A 22,562-nucleotide genomic window follows, 5' to 3' on the forward strand; every position below is an offset into this window, starting at 1 on the left:
TCTGTTCTCTTTTATTGCTTGGTAGTATTCTGTGGATATACTGCCGTTTGGTTACCCATTCATCTGTTGCAGTACATTTTGGTTGCTTCCAGCTTTTGGCTTTTATGAATAAAGCTGCTATGAATACTCATATACATAAGATTTCATTTTTCTGGGATAAATGCCCAGGAGCACAGCTACTTTCCAGAGTGGCTATACTATATACATTCTTTCCAGCAATGTATGAGATCTGATTTCTTCACATCCTCGCAGCCATTTGGTATTGTCACTATTTTTACTTAAGTCGTGCTGATAAATTAACAGATCATCTTGGTCTTACTTTGCATTCCCCTAATGGCTAGTGATGTTGAACAGGTTCTTACTTGCCATCCCTATATCCTCTTCAGTACCATGTCATCGTATTTTTGGCTCATTTATCAGTCATATTGTTCGTTTGCTTTTTAATTAACAACTTTTTTGAAGTACTTTTTTTGAGATACAATTCACATGCTATAAAATTTACCATTTGAAAATACACAATTCAATGGATTTTAGTGTATTCACAAGCACTACTACCTAATTCCAGAACATTTTCATCACTCCTCAGAAGAAACCATTGGCAGTTATTTCTTGCTTAATCTAGCCTCTGGAGATCATGTCTACTTTCTGTCTCTATAGATTTTACCTATTCATACTCTTTTTTTATTAACATTTCCATGGTATATCCTTTTCATTCTTTCACTTTCAACCTCTGTGAATCATTATATTTGAAGTAACTTTCTTATAAAACCATATAGTCATTAAAAATTTTTTTTCAGTCTTGTAATTGGTGTGTTTAGACCATTTACACTTATGTTAAGGCTCATGTGTGCCTTTTTTTTTTTTTTTTTTTTTTAACATCTGCTGGTTTTTGTTTTCTCTATTTTTTGTTCCGTTTCCTATCTTCCTGTGGGATACTTGAAAATGTTTTTAGAATTTTGTTTTGATTTGTCTCTACAGTGTTTTTTTTTTTTTTTTTTTAAGATTTTGTTTGCTTGAGTCTTTGTTGCTGTGCAGGCTTTCTCTGGTTGCGGAGTGCAAGGCCTAGCCTCTCGTTGCAGTGCACTGGCTTGTCGCTGCGGTGGCTTCTCTTGTTGTGTAGCACAGCCTTTAGGCACACAGGCTTTAGAAAGTGCGGCTTGCGGGCTCTAAAGCGCTGGGTCAGTAGTTGTGGCGCACAGGCTTAGTTGCCCCATGGCATGTGGGATCTTCCTGGAGCAGGGATCGAACCTATATCCCCTGAGTTGGCAGGTAGATTCTTAACCAATCGATCATCAAGGAAGCCCTATATACTGTTCTCGAGTGTATCTCTTTGTGTAGCTTTTTTAGTGGTTGCTCTAGGTATTATGTATACCTAACATATCCCACTCTGCTGATGTTATGATTTTGTTAGAGTGAAGTGTAGAAATTTTACCTGCTTCTTATATCTCTTTACCTACTTTTATTTATAATAAAAAATCTTGTCTTAAATATTTCTCTACATATTTTGAGAACCACATCAGATATTGTTAAAATTTGGGGGAACTTTCCTGGCTGTCCAGTGGTTAAGACTGCACTTCCAATGCAGGGTGTTGCATGTTCTATCCCTGGTCAGGGAACTAAGATCCTACATGCCTTGTGGTATGGCCAAAAAAAAAAAAAATTTTTTTTTTTTGCTTCAGCTGTCAAATATAATTTAGAAATTGAAGAGAAGAAGGAAAAATGTTTCATAATAATGTTTTCCATTATTTTTATTTTTTGTTCTTTATTCATTCCTGATTTTCCAAGATTCCTTCTACTATCATTTCACTTCTGTTTATAGAATTTCCTTTAGCCATTTTTCTAGGGTAGGTCTATTGGTGATAAAATTATTAGTTTCCCTGTCTCTGGTCACTTCCCTTAGAAGGGGTATTGTTCTCTTGCTGCTTTCAAGATTTTTTGTCTTTCATTTTCAGTAGTTTGACTCTGTGTGTCTGTGTACAGATTTCCTTGGGTTTATCTTGTTTGGAGTTTTCTCAGCTTCTTAAAACTGTAGGCTTTTTTGACAAATTTGAAATGTTTTCAGCCATTATTTCTTCTGGGACTTTTACTGCCCTGTTCTTTCTCTTCTTTTGGGACCCTGAAGACACTTTTGTTAAATCTTTGTTATTGTTGCACAGTTTTGTGAGGCTCTTTTCATTTTTTTCTCTTTGTTGTTTAAATTGGGTGTTTTTTTTTTTTTTTTAAATTGGGTGTTTTCTATTGCTCTTTAATTTTAGTAATTCTTTGTTCTCCCCATTTTGCTTATAGAGCTTATCTATGGAGGGGTTTGTTTTGTTTTTTGTTTATTATATTTTCAGTTCTAAAATTTCTTTTTTTAGCTGAGGAGGAATGAAAGATGGGAATAGGTCCAACTTAAAGTGCCACAGTCCCACTCTTCTGACAGAGGTTCAGTAACTTGTCTTGAATAGATGCTTTTCAGTTTGTTTGTTTTTTTTTTGCCTTCAGTTAATTTCAGAACTTTGAAGTTGTCAACTTTCATCGTTTAGCCAGTATTTTTGCTGCTTTTCTGAAAGAGGTATTCACTTTGCTATTTAGGAAGTTGACTTGTTCTCTTTTGTTTTAGATGTTGTCGTTAACTCATACAGCATGTACATTGCATGTATAATATATATTACGTGGGAATCTGAGTCCGTTGCTGTCATCATTCATTTGATGATCAAATTGTTCCATTCTCGAGCAGTGAGAGTTGTTTCAGATTGGTTCCTGTGTTCTTTGGATGAGATGTCATTATATCTCTGATAGTTTTAGTCCTTGCTTTCTGGCATAGTAAGATTCTGAGGTTCCTCCTGTACATTTCCTGCCCCAACTTTTTGCAATCTGACATTTCTCTGAGAAGCTCTTTTTTTTTTTTTTTTAAGTGGATATGATATTTATAGTCTACAGCCCAGATGCTGGGGTGCTCATTGATAGCAGCTTGCCATTTCTTCTAGGTCTCATCCCTAAACATAGCTGGAAAATACACATCATTTTGTTTGTTTGATGCGCAGTGTAGGGGATCCTAGTTCTGTGACTAGGGATTGAACCCGAGCCCCCTGCATTGGAAGGGTGGAGTCTCAAGCATTGGACTGCCAGCAAAGTTCCAAAATACACATCTTTTGAAGAGAAAAGAAAATGAGATGGGTTAATCGGATATTTATAATTTTATAAAATTGTATAAATTTTATATAATTTTATAAAATTACAGGGATTTTCTTTTTTTATTTTATATCTTTTTCTTTGTCTCTTTTCTTTTGAAAATGTGTTGTTTTATAATCTTTAGTATCATCACTTATTTGTTTTTATCCTTATTTAAACTTGTTTAAATTGTTTTATCCTTATTTAAACTTATTTATTTATATAATATTCATATAATTTTCTCACAACAAGAATGCCAACATTCCAGATATCAATAGAGTAGTAGTGTGTGGTTTAAGATTTCTTTATTGTAAAAAAAAAAAGATTTCTTTATTGTTTTGTTTTTAAATATATTCTACTCAGGTTTGCAGTCAGAATTTTGTATTTTAATAATGACTTAAAGGGATTCTGTTTTATTTGTGGCTTTTCCACCAACCATTAGGCATGTTTGTTTAAGTTCATTTTCAGTTTTTAGAATTTTTAATTTAAATATGTTTCTAAATCGTGTAAAGAATATACATAATTATAAAATCAAAATTATATTTATAATAACATTCCCACTTTCAGGCTGATAGAATTCATGCTTTTTATTCTTCTCCATATATAAAGAAGTTTTATTACATTTTATCCTGTTGTTCATGTTTTAAAATGTAAAAAGATATATGTGAGCATTTACATATATATTCATATCTCTTTTACCTTATGCAAAAATTAGAGCTACAATAAAAACTGCTCTGTTTTGCTGTTTCACTTAATATGTACTGAGGTTATTCCACATCAGTATGTGGAAATCGTTCTCATTCCTTTTTACAGCTGTGTAATGCTGGATGTTGGAGAAGGAAATGGCAACCCACTCCAGCATTCTTGCCTGGAGAATCCCAGGGACAGAGGAGCCTGGTGGGCTGCTGTCTGTGGGGTGGCACAGAGTCGGACACAACTGGAGTGACTTGGCAGCAGCAGCAGCAGCAATGCTGGATGTATATACTGTATTTTATTCACCCAGTTCCTTACCGATGGACATTTGGATTACTTCCAGTCTTGGTATTACATATATAGTACTACAATGAATAGCCTTGTACATATGTCTTTTTGTATTTTTGCCAGCATATCTTTGGGATAGATTCCTAGAAGTGGAATTGCTGGATCAGAAGGTAAATACATATGTAATTTCGTTAGCTGTTGCCAACAAAAATACAACCCCTTTCACCAGGGTTGTATCATTATACTTTACCTGCCTAATTATTTGTCTTACCATGGAGTATGTTGTCAAACTTAGAATTTTTTCCAATCTGATATCTCAGTATAGTTTTCATTTGCATTCTTTTAAAATGAGTAAATTTGCACATCTTTCCATATGTTTAAGGACTATTTGCAATTAAAAAAAATAAATTCCCTTTTCATTTATTTTGCTCATTTTTTGTCAGATCGTTAATTAGTTTTGTTTTTTCTAAGTTTTTAGGTAGTTTTTTTGATGTATGGGAGATTTTAATCCTTTAATGCATTGCTTTTATTGCTCCTGTTGTTTATTTATTTATTTTTTAACTAGCATGCTGCTTGAGGTGCTAGGGTTCTTGCCAAGGACCATGAATACGAATTGTCTAGCCTTGTTTTGTTCTAGTGATGGAAGTTGGCTTTCTATTGACTCATGCTTCCGGGATGCCCCCAATAAAGTCTTTATTGATTTGTTTTATTTCTAGTGAAAAATTTCAAATATGTAGAAACAAATGGAAAACATAAGGAATACTTCTGTACCTACCATACAGAATTAAAAATTAGTAAATAATAAATTAACTTTGTCCAAATTAGTTTTCATTTTTTTAAATTGTGGTATATTATCCATAACATAAAATTTACCATTTTAACCATGTTTAGGTGTACTGTTCATTCACATTGTTGTGCAGCCATTAACACCACCATCTCCAAAACTTTTTTATCTTCCTGTTTTGGAACTCTGTACCCATTAAACACTAACTGCACCTTCCCCTCTCCCCACCAGTCCTTGGAAACTCCCATTCTTCTTTCTGTCTCTATGAATTTGACTACTCTACTTCAAGTAAGTGGAAACATATAATATTTGATCTTTTGGGCTTGACTTATTTAGTGTAATGTTCTCATAGTTCATCTACATTTTGTAGCCTGTATCAGAATTTCCTTTCTTTTTGTGACTGAATAATATTCCATTGTATGCATATACCACATTTTGTTTATCCATTCATTTGTTGATGGGTACTTGGGTCAGTCACTTCCACCTTTTGGCTGTTGTGAATATTGCTACTCTAAACATTCATGTACAGATACCTGTTTGAGTCCCTGTTATCAATTCCTTTGGATATATACCCAGAAGTGAAATTGCTGGATCATATGGTAATTATATTTAAAATGTTTTGAGGAACCACCAAAAAATTTTCCACACTGACTATACCATTTTATATTCCAAGACCAGCAATGCAGAAAGATTCCAATTTCTCATTTCCTTGACAACACTTATTTTCTGCTTTTTCATAATAGCCATCCTAATGAGTATGAGATGATGCCTCTTTGTGGTTTTGATTTGCCTTTCCCTAGTGATATTGAAGATCAGTCCTGGGTGTTCATTGGTAGGACTGATGTTGAAGCTGAAACTCCAATACTTTAGCCACCTGATGTGAAGAGCTGGCTCATTTGAAAAGACCCTGATGCTGGGAAAGATTGAGGGCAGGAGGAGAAGGGGACGACAGAGGATGAGATGGTTGGATGGCATCACTGACTCAGTGGACATGGGTTTGGGTGGACTCTGGGAGTTGGTGATGGACAGGAAAGCCTGGCATGCTGTGGTTCATGGGGTCGCAAAGAGTCAGATACTACTGAGCGATTGAACTGAATGATGTTGAACACGTTTTCATGTGTTCCATTTTTTTAAATTAATAAAACATAATACAGTTTAAGTCTCTTTTACTTTTCTTCTAACCTTCTTTGCTTCCCTACATCCCCAAAGGTTATTGAAATGCGTGTATTTATAAACATTATATTGCAGAGTTTTGTTTTGAGGCTTAAATTATATCTTGTACTTTTTATTCTGCACTTTTTTTTTTTTACTTGATATGATTTTTTTTTCTTTTTGAGATTTATATGTCAATCCGTTCATTCATTTCAGCTGCTATATAGTAGTGCTCCATTGTAGGATTGCCATAATTTATCTATTCTCCTACTGATGGCTTCTGTCTGTTGCTGTTAGAAACAGTGCCGTGGTGAGCATCCCTGTATTTGCTTGCCTCCTTGTATTTGTGTGAAGCATAGACTCCCCAAGGGTATACTCATTCAGCAACTGTTTATTGCAAACCTGGTAGTGTTAGGCATCGTCTTAGACAGTGGGGATATGTCAGTGAATAAAACCCTGCTTTTAAGCAGCTTATGTGAATTGGGGTTATTGGATTACAATGAAGTGTTTGAATCTTTGCTCACTCAACAAAAATGTGTTGAGTCTCTGCTATGACAGAAATAGAGGATTTTCCAAAACAACGTTCCTGTCTTCATAGAGTTTGTTATCGAGTGGGGAAAATAAAAAGACATAAGGTATACTTTGAGGTAGGAATGAATGCTTTGAAGATAATGAAAGCAGAGGCTGGGGGCTTCTACGTTAGATGTGCACTGATGGAAGGCCTTTCTGGTTGATGGAAGGTCTTTCTGAAGAGGTGTTTGAGTAGAGATTGAATGAAGTAAAGCTGTGAATGACACAGGGGAATGAGCCTAAGCTGAGATAATAACTAACAGAGGCTATGAGAAGAGAACATGGTTAGAAAGTAAAAAAATGAACAAACCTCAGTGTTCCTCGAGTGCAGTGAGCAAGCAAGAGGCTGGTTGGGGATGCTATGGCAAGGTCAGGAGCTAGGAGTCAGATCATATACGGCTTTTGCAGTCTCCCAGAGATTTTAGGTTTTATTGTGTGATTAAAAGGTGAAAGATATTGTGGTTAGACCTTGCACTTAGAGCAGTAGAGATGGTGGAAAGTGATTAGATTTGGGGTATTTTTAAAGATTGTACCTACAGAATTTTCTGATGGATTGAATGTAAGATGTGAGAGAAAGAGAAAAAAGTAAGAATAACTCCACAGTTTTTCGATTGAGCCAAAATATCAGCCAGTGGTATCTTTTACTCAATTTGAGGACACTAAGGAAGAAGAGATTGAAAATTTAAGTTTGAAATGCCTATTAATGATCTCAAATACTTGGCAGTTAGATACCAGATTACGGTCCAAAGTGATTATAATAGTTATACTCTCGCCAGCTTTATATGATCCATTTAGGTGAATCCCAAATGGATCCCTGCAGGATAGCATGTCACATTCTATGATGTTGAGATTCATTGATAATCAGTGCATTAAGTGGAAGTGAAAGTGTTAGTCGCTCAGTCATGTCCAACTCTTTAGGATCCCATGGACTGTAGTCCACCTGGCTCCTCTGTCCATGGAGTTCTCCAGACAAGAATACCGGAGTGGGTAACCGTTCCCTTCCCCAGAGGATCTTCCCAACCCGGGGATCAAACCCTGGTCTCCAACATTGCAGGCAGATTCTTTACCATTTGAACCCCCAGGGGAGCCCCGACCAGTGCATTAAGGGAAACTGCTATTTTAAAAGAACACTTAGTAATCTTGGGTGTAAAGTAAATTAACTTGTGAAGTAAGTTGTAAGTTAGGTTTACTAAGTTTATGTTTTTATATATTGAGTTTTCTTTCATTGGATCTTACCTGTTTTGTGTTGTTTTGTTTTAATTCCAGATGCTGGATCTGGAGTGGAAGAAGTGGAGTTAAGCTGGGAAGACTATCTGGAAGAGACAGGGTCCACAGCAGTTCCCTATGGGTCTTTTAAACATGTAAGTGGTGACTATATTGCTTGACTGCCTGATCCTTTTTCATTTAAAAAAAATGAAAATCTTTTTTCAATCGATCTTTTTTCCTTTGGAGTCCTCATTATATGAATCAGTTTTAAATTGCTGGTATGATACATCTCTGCCATATCTGAGCTTGGTTCTAATATCTACTCTGTCTCTTCAAAATGTGTCTTTTGTTTTTCAGTAGCTCTGTAAGTTTTTGTTGAAAGCTGGATATGTTAATAATATACTGAGTTAAAAAAAAAAAAAATGAGTTTTCATTGTTTTCTGTTTATCCAGATAAAAGTTAGGCTGATTTTACTGTTCGTTTTAGCTATAGGTGTGAGAGGCTAAAAGGTACTTTGCTGTCATTTATTTTGCCTCACCTTTTGTACAGGAGCCCTCTTGATGTGGTGGTAAGGTATGAGGGGAGCAAAAGCATTCTCCAGTCCTGTGATTTGGTCTCAGTGTTTTAGTGATCCTGAGTTGTGCATATTCTTTCCCCTATTTTGGAGGCCAGAGGGGGCTGGAGTTGGGTATTTTCCTTACCCTAGATCAGTAAGGTTCTGTTCACTGTAGTTGGTTAGGACCTAGTAAAATAGTTTTTCTTGAGGATTAGTCTTGTTAAGAAGAACAGAACATTTTGGATGTATTTCACGATGCTGCTTTCTTCTCTCCCGTATTTCAGGCAGATTCTTTAGCCACTAGGGAAGCCCAATTTTTGTTGTAACTTGTCGCAAAGAATTTTCTAATTTCCTTTGTGATTTCTTCTTTGATCTATTGGTTAACAGTGTGTTTAATGTCCACATATTTGTGAATTTTTTAGTTTTCCTTGTGTTACTGAGTTCAAGTTTTATTCCATTGAGATCAGAAAAGGTACTTTGTATGATTTTTTTATTTTTCTTCTAACATTATGGTCAATCCTGGAGAATGTTCCATGTTCATTTGAGAGGAATGTGTATTTTCTTGTTGCTGAGTAGTCTCTTTATGTCTATTAGGTCTCGTTGATTTATAATCTTGTTTAAGTCTTCTGTTCCTTTCTGTCTGGTCATTCGATCCTATGTTAATTGTAGGGTACCGGTTTGTTTAGAGATCAGCACAACCTTGATACCAAACCTAATAATTCAAGAAGAGAAAATTACAGAGATGGGTCACTTATAATGACTGATGCAAAAATAGCTTCATACAAAGTAATACCAAACTGACTGTAGCTATATTTAAAAAGGATAATACATTAATAACAAGTCGATTTTTTTCAGGAATGCAGGATGGCTTAACATTTGAAAATAAACGAGCATAATTCACCATAGTAGTAGAGTAAAGGAGAAAATTTTTACTATTATCTCAATATAGAAAGAAAATTATTGATAAAATTCCATATCCGCTTATGATCTTAGCAATCTATAGATGAGAATTTCTTTAATTTGATGATGTGTATATATACAAAATCTACAGAAAATTATTAATAGTAATATGATCCATATTTCTTTTTATTATGGAATAAGACAAAAATTATGCTGGTTAGCATGATCCCTATTTGATAATTGTATTGGAGGATCTAACCAATACAATAAGGTAAGAAAAACAATTTTAATGTTTAAAAATTGAGAAGGAAGGGGAAAATAATCATTATTTACAGATGAATAAAATAATGTACAGCTATATTATTAGAATTAATGAGTAATTTTTGCAAGATTTTTAAATACAAGATAGATATAAAAAACTATTATATTTCTATATCCTAGTAACAGACAAAAATGGAAACTGAAAGACGTGGTTTACAATAACATAAAAAACATCAAATAAATGTAAGATATTTGCAAAGAGACACAAATCTTTATTGAAATAAGTTAAAATGAAGGAATATGCCTTGTTAATATAATGGAAGACTCATTATTGTTAAGATGTCAGTTTTTCCCAAACAGATCTGTAGATTTACTGCAACTCAAATGAAACACCAAAAAAAATTAGGTAGAAATTGACAAGCTGATTCAAATAAGTAAAACCTGGCCTCAACCTAATACCACAGATAGAGATTAACTCAGGGTGGATATTAGTTCTCCATATGAAAGGCTTCTAGAAAATAATATAGTAGTATTGATATATCTTATGACCTCTAGGGATAGGAAGAATTTGTTTAAAAATACAGAAAATTAATTAACCTTTTAAAGGAAAAATATTGATGGATCAGAGTATATTGCAATTAATAACTTCTGTTTATTAGACAGCACCATCAAGAAAATGATATTTGTAATACAAGTAATTAGCAAACTGATACCTGGAATGTTGACTAAAAAGTTGGCAAAAAATTTAGGCATTCCCCAGAAGAAGAAATCTAAGTGGCTAGTAAAATATAAACATTCTCAACTCTATTAATAATAATACAAATTAAAATCACCACGAGATAATACATGCTTCAAGATGGTTAAAATGAAAAAGGTTGAAAATACAGTAATATTTGTTAGAATGTTGGAGCAAGAAGATTACTTGTACACTATTGGGAGAGTACATTGGTGCAGCCACTTTGGGAAACAGTTTGGCCATATCTTTTTATTTTAAGAACTCATGTAGGTATGCAAGTGACACACAGATCTATTCTTATAGTCATGACAGTGTTATTAGTAGTCTTCCAAAACTGTGAACTATCCAGAGTGTCTTCTCCTAGAAGAATTAGAATGGATAAATTATGGCAAATGTGTATAATGGAACACTATACAAGAGTGAAAAGAGATCAAGTACTGTTATGTACAACAGCACAAACGAATCACATAAGCAGTGTTGGGCAAGAGAAGCATTCGTACTGCATAATTTTGCCCACATATTGCTGAAACACAGGCAGTGTTAGACTGTAGTGTTATAATTTAGGATAGTGATTACCTTTCAGGAGTACAGCAGGTTAGTGATTAGAATAAAAAGGAGGTTTTACACAGGATGCATGCTTTCCGTGTCTGGCCTCTCCTTTTCAGAAGCCCCCTCACTTCCCAGTGGTTATGATGGCCACATTGTACTTAGTTGTTGTGTTTCCATGGTCTCCTCCAATGCATAACAGTTCCTCATTCTGTCTTTCATGGTGTGGATACTTTTGAAGTGCAAATCATATACCAGTTATTAGGTTGGTACAAAAATAATTGCGGTCTTGCATTGTTGAGCTTCGTTGTTTGATATCAGAATACATTCTTTTATAAATGTGCTTATGTTATACATCATTTTAATACACATTTCTTACTTTATATCTTTTTGCTAGTGACTTATTGCTTGCTGTTTATTTTGTATTTATTTTAAACTAGGGAAATGATGTTAGATGAAAGGGAGATTTGAGCAATTTTCCTATTCAAATTCAAAATGGGTCATAAAGCAGCGGAGACAACTCACAACATCAACCCATTTGGCCCAGAAACTGTTAACGAATGTATACTTCAGTAGTGGTTCAAGAAGTTTTGCAAAGGAGGTGAGAGCCTTAAAGATGAGGAGCTTTAAGCCACTGTGCTCCTTAGTGACTGGCCATTGGAAGTTGACAATAACCAATTGAAAGGATCATCAAAGCTCATCCTCTTAAAACTACACGAGAAGTTGCTGAAGATTTCAACATTGACCATTCTATATTCGTTTGGCATTTGAAGCAAATTGGAAAGGTGAAAAAGCTTGATAAGTGGTTACCTCATGAGATGACCACAAATCAAAATACCGTCACTTTGAAGTGTCGTCTTCTTTTATTCAGTGCAACAATGAACCACTTCTTGATTGGATTGTGACGTGTGATGAAAAATGGATTTTATATGACAACCGGTGATGACCCACACTCAGTGACTGGACTGAGAAGAAGCGCCAACGCACTTCCCAAAGCCAACCTTACATCCAGGAAAGGTGATGGTCGCTGCTTGGCCGCCTGTCTGATCATCACAGCTTTCTGAATCCTGGCGGAACCATTACATCTGAGAAGTGTGCTTAGCCAGTCGATGAGATGCACTGAAAACTCACAAGAGTCGGACATGACTGAGCAGCTGAACCAAACTGCACTGAAAACTGCAATGCTTGCAACTGGTATCGGTCAACAGAATGGGCCCAGTTCTCCTCCACAACACCTGACCACACGTCACACAACCAACACTTCAAAAATTGAACATATTGGACTATAAAGATTTTGCTTCATCTGCCATATTCACCTGACCTCTTGCCAACTGACTACCACTTCTTGAAACATCTTGACAACTTTTTGCAGGGAAAATGCTTCCACAACCAGCAGGAGGCAGAAAATGCTTTCTAAGAGTTTGTTGAATCCCAAAGCATGGATTTTTATGCTACAGGCATAAGCAAACTTATTTCTCATTGGCAAAAATGTGTTGATTACCATGATTCCTGTTTTGATTAATAAAGGTGTATTTGAACCTAGTTATAATGATTTAAAATTCACGGTCCAAAAACACAATTACTTTTTCACCAGCCTAAATGTTTTAGGTTTCTTAGTTGGGCTTTGGTTTTTCTTGTGATTAGCTTGAATTTATGCATTTTGGTTTATGCACTTCTTTATCCCACAGTGAGAAACTTGGCTCTCATTATTTAGTATATACGTACAGGATTTCCAGAATTGCAGACTGCAATGTTTGTGACTATATAATTTGTCATTTAAATTAGTGCACTTTTGAGAGAGATAGGAGGCATTATTAGAATTATTCAAGGATAACAGGTATAAACACAGACTGTTTTAGGGTAACTGGGAAATATGGCTCCCTCTGTATGGTACATATTATATATATTTATTATCGATATAACTTCTGTTTATCCTTTACTTTTTCTAGCTTCATAAATTTTCTTTTGAATGATTGAGAAGTCACTCTTGAAATCTTAATGTGTTGAAGGTTGTTAAAATGGTGAACATTCAGTGGTCTGTATATTTAATAGAAAGCATATTCTATAATCATGATAGACAGCTTTCATGGAATATTGAGTTCTCTTAAAGCTCCTTCAGGGTCGATGGAACAGAGAATCATTGCTAGTCCCTCTTTTGTTTGGATCACTCCTGTAAGTTAGAATTGAAATTTCTCAGATTTCCCTTGAGAAGATTTTATTGCATTTAGTGCTTCAGAATGGTATGTCTTAAAGAATGTTGACCAGAGAAGCACTCATTTGAGATGTTTTTCTGGTGGTTAATAACATTTCCATGTTCAGGTGGACACACGTTTGCAAAATGGATTTGCTCCTGGGATGAAACTGGAGGTGGCTGTGAAAGCTGATCCTGAAACCTACTGGGTTGCCACCATCATTACCACCTGCGAGCAGCTGCTCCTCCTCCGCTATGACGGCTATGGGGAGGATCGCAGAGCAGACTTCTGGTGTGACATCAGGAAGGCTGACCTCTACCCCATTGGGTGGTGTGAGCAGAATAAGAAGACCCTCGAAGCCCCAGAAGGTAATGGTGATACGTCATATCAAGATGTGGTATGGTATTGATGTAGGAAAATTTGGGCTGTCCACAGTCTTAAGATTTTCACATCTCCTAAGCACAGTAGTCTTCCTAACTTCTTTGGGTTAGTATTTTGAATGAGAACATAAGGATTAATATACATTTCCATTAAAAAAATTATTTTCTGTGCTCCTTATAAGCCTCAGTCTTTTGTGACATTCATAGGGAGCATCAGTTGTTTATCATCCTATGGGTGTGTGAGGCTCTCTGAGTTTAAGACTTGTAGGTCTGGCTGTCTTAGAGTACATTGGGCCAGCTTGTTTCTCTTCCTGATTTTATTGTCCTCCCTCCTATTACCTACAGATGATCTGGGACCTGTGAGCTTTTAAAATAAACCAGCTGAAGCTCCCTTCCAGGAAAGAGCCCTACTGGGCGTAGAATCCTAATTAAGCAGGACAGAGACAATAGGACAAAAGATAGAGAAGGGTCATATAAACATGGAAAAAGGGATGCCTTAAGAAAATTCTTGACCTTATATGCTTTTCTTCCAGCTTCTTATTTTGTTATATTGATAATTTTAGACTTACAGAAATATTTCAGATTTGCAAAAATATAGAAAATTCTTGGGGCCTTATTGCCAGCTTTGCCCAAATGTTGGCATTGTCCCACATTTACTTTATCCTCCTTTCCTCCCTGTCTTTGTCTCTCTCTTCTCTCTCTCTCTCTCTCTCTCTCTCACACACACACACACACGCACGTGCATCTTTTTAATGAACCATTGAGAGTCACTTGTAGACGTGATGCCTTTTTTATTTACTTTTTTTGCTTTTTTACTCTTATGAGAATAATATGAGAATATACCTCTAAAAACAGGGACATTGATGAACACAGTAAAATAATAAAATCAGGAAATTAGCTTTGATATAATACTATTATTTAATCTATAGAGCTTGTTCAGTTTTTATCAATAGTGTTTTTATAGTAAGATGTTTCTATAGTAAAAGAAAATCCCAAGTCATTTGTTACATTCATTTATTGTGTCTCCTAAGATTCCTTTAATCTGGGACAGTTCCTCAGTCTTTTCTCTTCCGTGACTTTGACATCATTAAAAGTTACAGGCCAGTTTTCCTACTAATGTTCATTATGTCTTGGATCCAATACATTCATTATTCCCCATGTCTTTTCCTTGTCCAAGATTTCAGTATATTTGGCTATCATCTTTTTAGTTTCCTTAACCTTTCTTTGTCTTCCTTGATGTTGACATTTTTGAGGAGTATAGGCTGATTATTTTTTAGCATGTCTCACAATTTGGGTTTGTCTGATGTTTACTTACATTCAGACTGTGGACATTTGGTAGGAAAAAATGCAAAAGTAATGCCATGTCCTCCTGGTGCATCATGTTAGGAGACAACATGCTGTTGGTTTGTCCAGTAACTAACTTGTGATACTAACTTTCATCACCTACGTTGGTATATGCCAAATTTTTCCACTGTAAAATTACTTTTACTGTTTTTAATTAGTAAGTATCTTGTGGGAAGATACCTTGAAATTATGTAAATATCTCATTACTCTTCAAACATCACCCATTATTTTTGGCATCCATTGGTAATTTTTATCTGAAACAGTTATTGCTCTAATGCTTGGCAAATGGTTTTTTCTAATTCCTTCTACATTTCATAATTGGCTTTTTACTACAGAAAGGGCTTTCCCTTTTCTCTTATGTACACACACGCATTTGTGTTTGCATCTGTATTTATGTATATATGTCAGTGTAGACTCATGAGTCTTATTCAGTGGATTATAATCCTTGCTGTCATTATTTATTTTGATGATCACACTGTCCTAGATATGGCCAGTGGACACCTCTTCAAGCTGGCAGATGTGTCCCTTGCTGTGTTCCCATTATTCTTTGAGTAGTTTCTTGTTCAGGAAACTTTTCCCTGCCTCAACCCTGAAATCAGCCATTTCTCTAGGAAACCCTGGTGGGTTTTTTTTTTCCTTTTTGTATTTTGAAGGATGATATTTATGAATGAAGATCTGAGTCCTGGGGTTTTGGTGGGCTTCTAGCTGATCATTAACATTCTGTGAAAAAACAATGTAAAAGAAAGTTATGGAGACATGAAGTTACCTGGCCCACTATCTCTAGAGTATAGCAAAATTCACCTCATTTAAACATGAACAACAGGAAATTATTTCTGTCAAGTCTCATACAAGGTCACATTATTATAATTAGGGAAAAAAAAAGGCAAAAAGGAAGAATAAAATCCTTCCATAGAAACATAATCACAAAAAAGGTGAACACTTTCAGACAAAAACATTTCAAAACAGGATAAAAGAAAATAGTAACTATGATACAGCAGTGAGAAAAACCATAAATAAAATTTATAAAAATTAGAAAATCAACTGACTGGAGAAAAGGAAAATTTGAAAAAAGAATAGAAGTTAGATAAGAACTAGAAGTTTAAAAATACTTGAAATGAAGACTAAGATGAAAACAGGAGTGAATGGACCAAGAGTAATAACTGAACAGAAAGAGAAGATGAAAAAGAAGAAAAAATTTTAATTAAAATAAAAGAAATAAAAAGGACTTGGAAAAAATAATATATGTTGGCAAAAATAGACGTCCCTGAAGATAAGAACCAAAGCAATGAAATAATAAAATACTGTAAACTAAAATTTAAGAAAACTTTATGGAAATCAAATAGGACCTAAAAATACATATTGAAAGGGTTCACTATGTACATGGAGAAGTCAAATGAGAACAGGTGTGTATTAAACTCTAAAGCAGAAATGGATCCCTTGATTTTTTAGGCAAAAAACATTTAAGTTTCTTGAAAAGTTAAGAAGACAAGATTGTCACCAGACTAATTGACAACATGCTTTATGCCAAAAGATGACAGGGTAACATATGTAAGAAATTCAGTAAAAGAATATACAAGGCCAGGATTTTATGTTTAGCCAAACTGAGCTTCAGGTGTAAAGGCCGCATGCCAACTGTTAGGAATATGTAGAGACCCAGGGAATATTGTTCCCATGAGCCCTTCCAAAGAAATCCACTAGAGAATGAGCCGCAGAAAATGAAACAAATGAAGAAATGTTAGTGTGACAATGATTAGTGAAACCCTAAATGTATATATGGCTGTAGAACTTAAATCTAAAAGATGGTTATAAGAGAGACAGTATACTATGTAACTGTACATGCTCTGACAACATAAATACAGTATAGCTATAAAAAATATGAGACCACAGTAGAGAGAACAGGTGAATAGTGGTATAAACTTGTTCATCCTCCCTCCCTGTTTTAAGACAGGGTTATTGCCTAATAATTTAACTGATTACCTTTCATGTATTAACTGGGAATAAAAGGCTCTTATTTGAAATGAGATCCTGAAAGAGAGAAGAAAGGAGGTTATTGCTAAATTTTAATGTTCGCTAAAAAAAAAGAAATAGAAAATAGTCTAAAATTAGAGAGGACTAGAATTGTTACATAAAGATATTAGTATAAAGATAACCAGAAGGAAAAAAGAACCACAAACTTTTCTCAGTGCCAAAAGATAGATTTTAAAAAGAAGAAGTATATATTTAAATAAAATATATCACATAGTGAAAGACTATATACCCACACAGGTAATTTATGTAATATTAATAAGACAGCATTGAGGCCATATCTTTGATAATGTAATAAATTATGTTTATAAATAAATTATATATAAATTAATGGGCTTGCTCTTCTATTAAAAGTAAACAATTCAGGTTGGCTCACAAAGTAAAACCCACTTCTGTGCTATTACAGGAAACATACGTAAATGGAGATATTCTGAAAGAATAAACAGAAAAGGATGGACAAAGATACGTAGACCAGGTGCAAATAGAAAAGAAAGCAGGAGTCTCAGTCTTGATATCTGACAAAGGTGGAATTCAGATCAGAAAGCACTGTAAGAGACAAAGAAGGGTATTTTATTGTTGTTTTTTTAATTGAAGTATAGTTGATTTACAATGTTGTGTTGGTTTCAAGTGTTGAGCAGAGTGATTCAGTTATACATATACATATTATATAAATTATTTTTTAGGTTCTTTTCCATATAGGTTACTGCAAGATATTGAATGTAGTTCCCTGTGCTGTACAGTGGGTCCTTGTTTCTCTGTTTTGTATGTACTAATGTATATCTGTTAATCTGAAACTCCTAATTTACCCCTCTCCCTCCCCTTTGATAACCATAAATTTGTTTTCTATGTCTGTGAGTCTGTTTCTGTTTTGTAAGTAAGTTCATTTGTATCAATTTTTTAGATTCCACATAAAAGTGATATCATATGATATTTGTCTTTGACTTATGTCACTTAGTATGATGATCTCTTGGTCCATCCGTGTCGCTACAGATGGCATTATTTCATTCTTTGTTATGACTGAGCAATATTCTGTTGTGTGTGTGTAACAATATATATCACCTTTCCAAAGAAGAATACTTTATAGTGACAGAAGGTATAGTCATTAAAAAAAAGAAACAGAGTCCATCTATATACATCAAAGGAACGGTCTCCAGATACCTTGTTACATGAATAAAGAAAAATCTGTATTGAATGAGGGAGGAGGAAGGTGTATGAATGTGTGTGTGAATTTCATTTTTTGAAAATGAAACAATGGTTGAATAGCAGTAAGGAACACACTATTTTAAAAAGTTACCTATGGGAAAAGGAGGGAACAGGATGAGGGGAACAAGGATAAAAGCCAGATTTTCTGAATGTACCTTACTTTCTAGATTTGAATTTTGAACCATGTAAATATTCTGTATAACTTGTGAAAAAAAAAGTTAAAAAAATGCAAAAGCAAATAAAGAAATCTGTGTTTGGGGCTTGTGAATTAACTACCCAAAATAGAAAAGCTATTTCAGTGATTTTCAAATGGCAGTAATTTAAATGTATGCTCCTGTGGGGAAAGTTACCTGTGGGGAAAGAAGGAAATAGGATGAAGGGAACAAGGATAAAAGGCAGTTGTTGAAACTACTGCACATGGGGATTCATTATATTATTTTCTCTGCCTTTCAGTATGTTTGAAAATTTCCACAATAAAAAAATAAAGTAGCTCATTTTGGGATAACATTATACTTAACAGTGATCCTTACTGTGAGTTGGGCCTGTTCTCTTTGTTTAGGATACAACTCATTAAACTAACCAGGAAGTAACTCTTATCTACAGGAGTATTATTTCTAAGCTCTCAAAGAATCAATATGTTGGGCTCTTGCATATTAAAATGATAAATGCACCTCTAAACCATTTTCACAGAGTTAGTTTTTCTGTATTCTGTGTGGTTTACTTTCTTTGTGTTTTGTGGCTGACAGTATGATTCCGTCACCTAGGCATCAGAGATAAAGTGTCTGACTGGGATGAGTTTCTACGGCAGACCCTGACGGGAGCATGTAGTCCTCCTGTTCCGCTGCTAGAGGGCGTGAGTATTATTGCTTCCAGAATCAGGGTGGAAAACTTCTAATCTTCCTGTCCAGGGAATCTTAAAATGACTTGCTCATTTACCACTGAGTCAGATCAGCGTTGCTACTACAGACCCAGGCATAGGTCTTAAGGGGTATAGACTTACCTCAGAGATTGTAAACTGGAGGCTTGCTCAGAGCCTAGAATGTTTTTGAATTAGTTGGAAACACATAAAACTCAATAGTTTTCCAGATTCTTTCACACAGCTTGGAAATGTGGCCTTTTTGAGCTCTCACTTGGAACTGAGCTGGGGTTGACTCTTTCAGTGTGGACATGTGTAACTCCTGCACCAGCTGACTTGAGAGACCCCTTTTCTTTTTCTCAGAAGACCCTGGATCACTACCTACCTGCTTTCAGCAGTTCTTTTAAATTAGTGTAGTAGCTTTTGAGCTTTTTGGTGAATATAGATTTCTTATTTTTGTGAAATAAATTTATTGGTTATGATGTTTCTAATTTACATTTTGTCTCTTTCTGTTATACCAGCAACATTGTAGCATATGTGAAATGTGGTTTATGAAGGTTCCAATGTCTTTACATCCTTACCAACACCTGTTGTTCTGTTTTTGGCTATAGCTCTCGTATTGTGTATAAAGTGGCTTCTCACTTTGAGTTGCATTTCTCTAATGACTAATAATACTGAAAATCTTTCTATGTACTTCTTTTTTGGAGAAATATCTGCTCATTTTAAAATTGGGCTATTTATCTTTTTATTATTGGCTTGTAAGGGTTCCTTATAAATTCAGATTACAAGTCTAGATCAAGATATGTGATTTTAAAAATATTTTATCCAGTTTTGTAGATTGTTTTTTCACTTTCTTGATGATATTGTTTGTAGAACAAACGTTTATTTCAATGTAGTCCAATTTATCTTTTTTTCTCTTTTGTCTTAATCTAAGAAGGCTTTGCTTAACTCAGGGTCAAAAGGTTTGCTCCTATATTCTAAATGTTTTATAGTTTTAACTCTTATATATTTGATTCTGTGATCCATTCACAATTCCCCTTTAAAGCTTCAGTGTCAAATTTGTTTCTAGGTGATTTTTATATATCTTCTACACACATACCTTGATTTATTGTGCTTCACTTGACTGTGCTTTGCAGATACTGCAGTTTTTACAAATTGAAGCTCTGTGGCAACCCTGCTTTGAGCAAGTCTGTTGGCACTGTTTTTCCTGCAGGGTTTGCTTACTTTGTGTTTCTGTATTACATTTTGGTAATTCTCACAATGTTTCAAACTTTTTCATTATTATTATATTTGTATGATCTCTGTTCAGTGATCTTTGATGTAACTATTGTATTAACTTTTTTGTTCTGTATTTTTAAATTAAAGTTTATGCATTGTTTTTTTAGACATAACGCTGTTGCACATTTAATAGTTTATACAATAGTACAGGCTTAATTTTTATATACACTGGGAAGCCAGAAAATTAGCATGGTTCACTTTATTTCTATATACTTCATTGCTGTAGTCTGGAACTAAACCTGCAATATCTCAGAGGTGTGCCTGTACTCTGACATTTAATTATGTTTAGTCAGGGTCTGTCTCACCACTCAGTAACATATGAACAAATATATTGACTTTGATTCTGCCATTTTTATCTTTAGTTGTGGATGTGTGCCTTTATTTGTTCATGTGTTCTTTTCCATATTTATAAATATGTAATTGTCATAGAACAGTTCTTATTAGGAAAAAAATGTAAGTTTGAACATTAAATGATGATACTGGAGTCAACCTTTTTTCTTTCTTTTTTCTAGTTTTTAATAGTATATCTATAGAGTGAGAATTAGACTTTTCCTTTGCTTGAGTGTATTCAAAACACTCTATTATTCGTAAGAGTATTGTTGTGAAATGAGTAAAACATCAGAAATAACTGAAATCCCATCAGTATATAAGTGGATAAACTACTGCCCAAGTATAATAGAGGATATCAATAAAGCAGATTAAAAGGATGAGGAAGATTTGTATGTGCTGTAATAGAAAGATAGCTATAAAATATTAAGTGACACAAACACACTGAAAAACAATATACATTTTTCAAAAAATACAAGCGAGAGAAAAAGATAAGACATAGATGGATGTTGACTTGGGTGTAAAAAACCTATTCTCAGAGAGTGTTTGCCAAAGCATTTATCATGTTCTTTCCTGGAGGTGGGTTGTGGGTGATTTTGACTTTTGTCATGTTTGATTTTTTTTTTTTTTTTAAATGATGATCATTCTTGGCTTTTACAAAGACGAAGTAATGATGATATTTTAAAAATTCTTTCTAGATGAAACTCTTTAGCATAGTCCTGGAGATAGAAATCTTTTAGAATAGTTCTATTGCTTTATAGTAAATTTTCTTTAAGGTAGACATTTTCACATCACCAGAAATAATACTATACAGACTTGTCTAATATTAGACAGTTCAATGTCCTGGCTTTGAATGGATAAAAATATAAAAGCTAGTTTGAGTTCATTTAAAACTTGACTTTTAAAAATGTTATGTTACCTCTCATAAAAAATCACTTTGCTTTTTTACCTATAGCTCCGTAACGGGAGGAATCCTTTAGATCTCATTGCTCCAGGTTCCAGGCTGGAATGTCAGGCTTTCCAGGACTCTTTAAGTACCTGGATTGTTACTGTGGTGGACAACATCGGGGGAAGGCTGAGACTGCGCTATGAAGGCCTTGAGGGCTCTGCTAATTGTGAGCATTGGTTGTATTACTTGGATCCATTTCTCCATCATGTTGGCTGGGCTGCTCAACAAGGGTATGAGCTCCAGCCCCCATCAGGTGAGGAGCAGTACAGCATTTTTCTTTTAATATTGCATTATTGTTTATAATATTTAGTCATATTTATTGTTTATTAATATCAGTGAGACTGAAAAATACATTATTCTGCATATTACAAAAGCCTTTGTTGATTTGCATAATAAAAATAATTGCAAATGTATATGGAATAGGTAAATGCCTTTTTTTTGGAGGGGGGAGCTTTGTTGCCTTAGTAATTTGCCACACATACTGATATACCTTCTGCCCCAGCTCTACTGACTGCTGCCCCAAGTCATACTGACCCCTTACCAAAACTGAAGAAAAGTTCTCTAAGTTGCATCCAGATAGATACAGGAGTAGGACAGGTCTTGAGTTCAAAGAGGATTATTGATTAAAAGATACTCCAGTTTAAAAAAATAAAAAACTTTTAAAAAGATATTAAAATAGGAGTTAATATTGAAATCACTCGCATTCATTATTATGTACCGCAGTTTGGATGTTGTATTATTTTGTGGACTAGAGTAATCCTTGTGGTATCATGATAGGTGTTGTTACTCAACTACCACCCAGGTTCTGAACAGGGGACACAAGGTATTGAAGTTTAAGTAGTTGTTCTCTGAGTAAAGATGGTATAAGTGGCCTTGAACCCCTACCTTTTCCGGGGGGAAAATGACTTTTTTGTTTATGTGAATGCTTTCAGAGCAGTTAAACTGTGTAAGTTCTCACATCACTTAAAGCATCCTGTTTTGTTTTAACTAAAGCCATCAGACATCTGAAAAATGAAGCTGAGTGGCAAGCGATCTTGGCCAAAGTGAAAGAGGAGGAAGAGCCATTCCCATCTTATTTGTTTAAGGTAAAAGCAAAAACGTGGCAGATAGGGACTTGTCTTCTCACAATAGAGTACAGCAGTATTGGGGAGCTGCGCAGTGTG

At 34.7% G+C, this 22,562-nt stretch overlaps 1 protein-coding gene across 5 annotated transcripts in view; it reads left to right on the forward strand.

The window, feature by feature from the left end:
* The window catches only part of SFMBT1 (Scm like with four mbt domains 1), a 109,218-nt gene that overhangs the window by 61,072 nt on the left and 25,584 nt on the right, over positions 1-22,562 (forward strand). For all 5 annotated transcript variants that reach the window (XM_061128373.1, XM_061128370.1, XM_061128369.1 and 2 more), the window contains 5 exons: positions 7,907-8,001; positions 13,165-13,405; positions 18,754-18,842; positions 21,406-21,652; positions 22,393-22,484. In XM_061128373.1, the coding sequence (XP_060984356.1) occupies positions 7,907-8,001; positions 13,165-13,405; positions 18,754-18,842; positions 21,406-21,652; positions 22,393-22,484 (764 nt within the window). The remainder of the gene's footprint in view (positions 1-7,906; positions 8,002-13,164; positions 13,406-18,753; positions 18,843-21,405; positions 21,653-22,392; positions 22,485-22,562) is intronic.

Source organism: Dama dama, chromosome 24 (assembly GCF_033118175.1).
Source record: "Dama dama isolate Ldn47 chromosome 24, ASM3311817v1, whole genome shotgun sequence".
NCBI classification, from domain to species: Eukaryota; Metazoa; Chordata; class Mammalia; order Artiodactyla; family Cervidae; genus Dama; species Dama dama.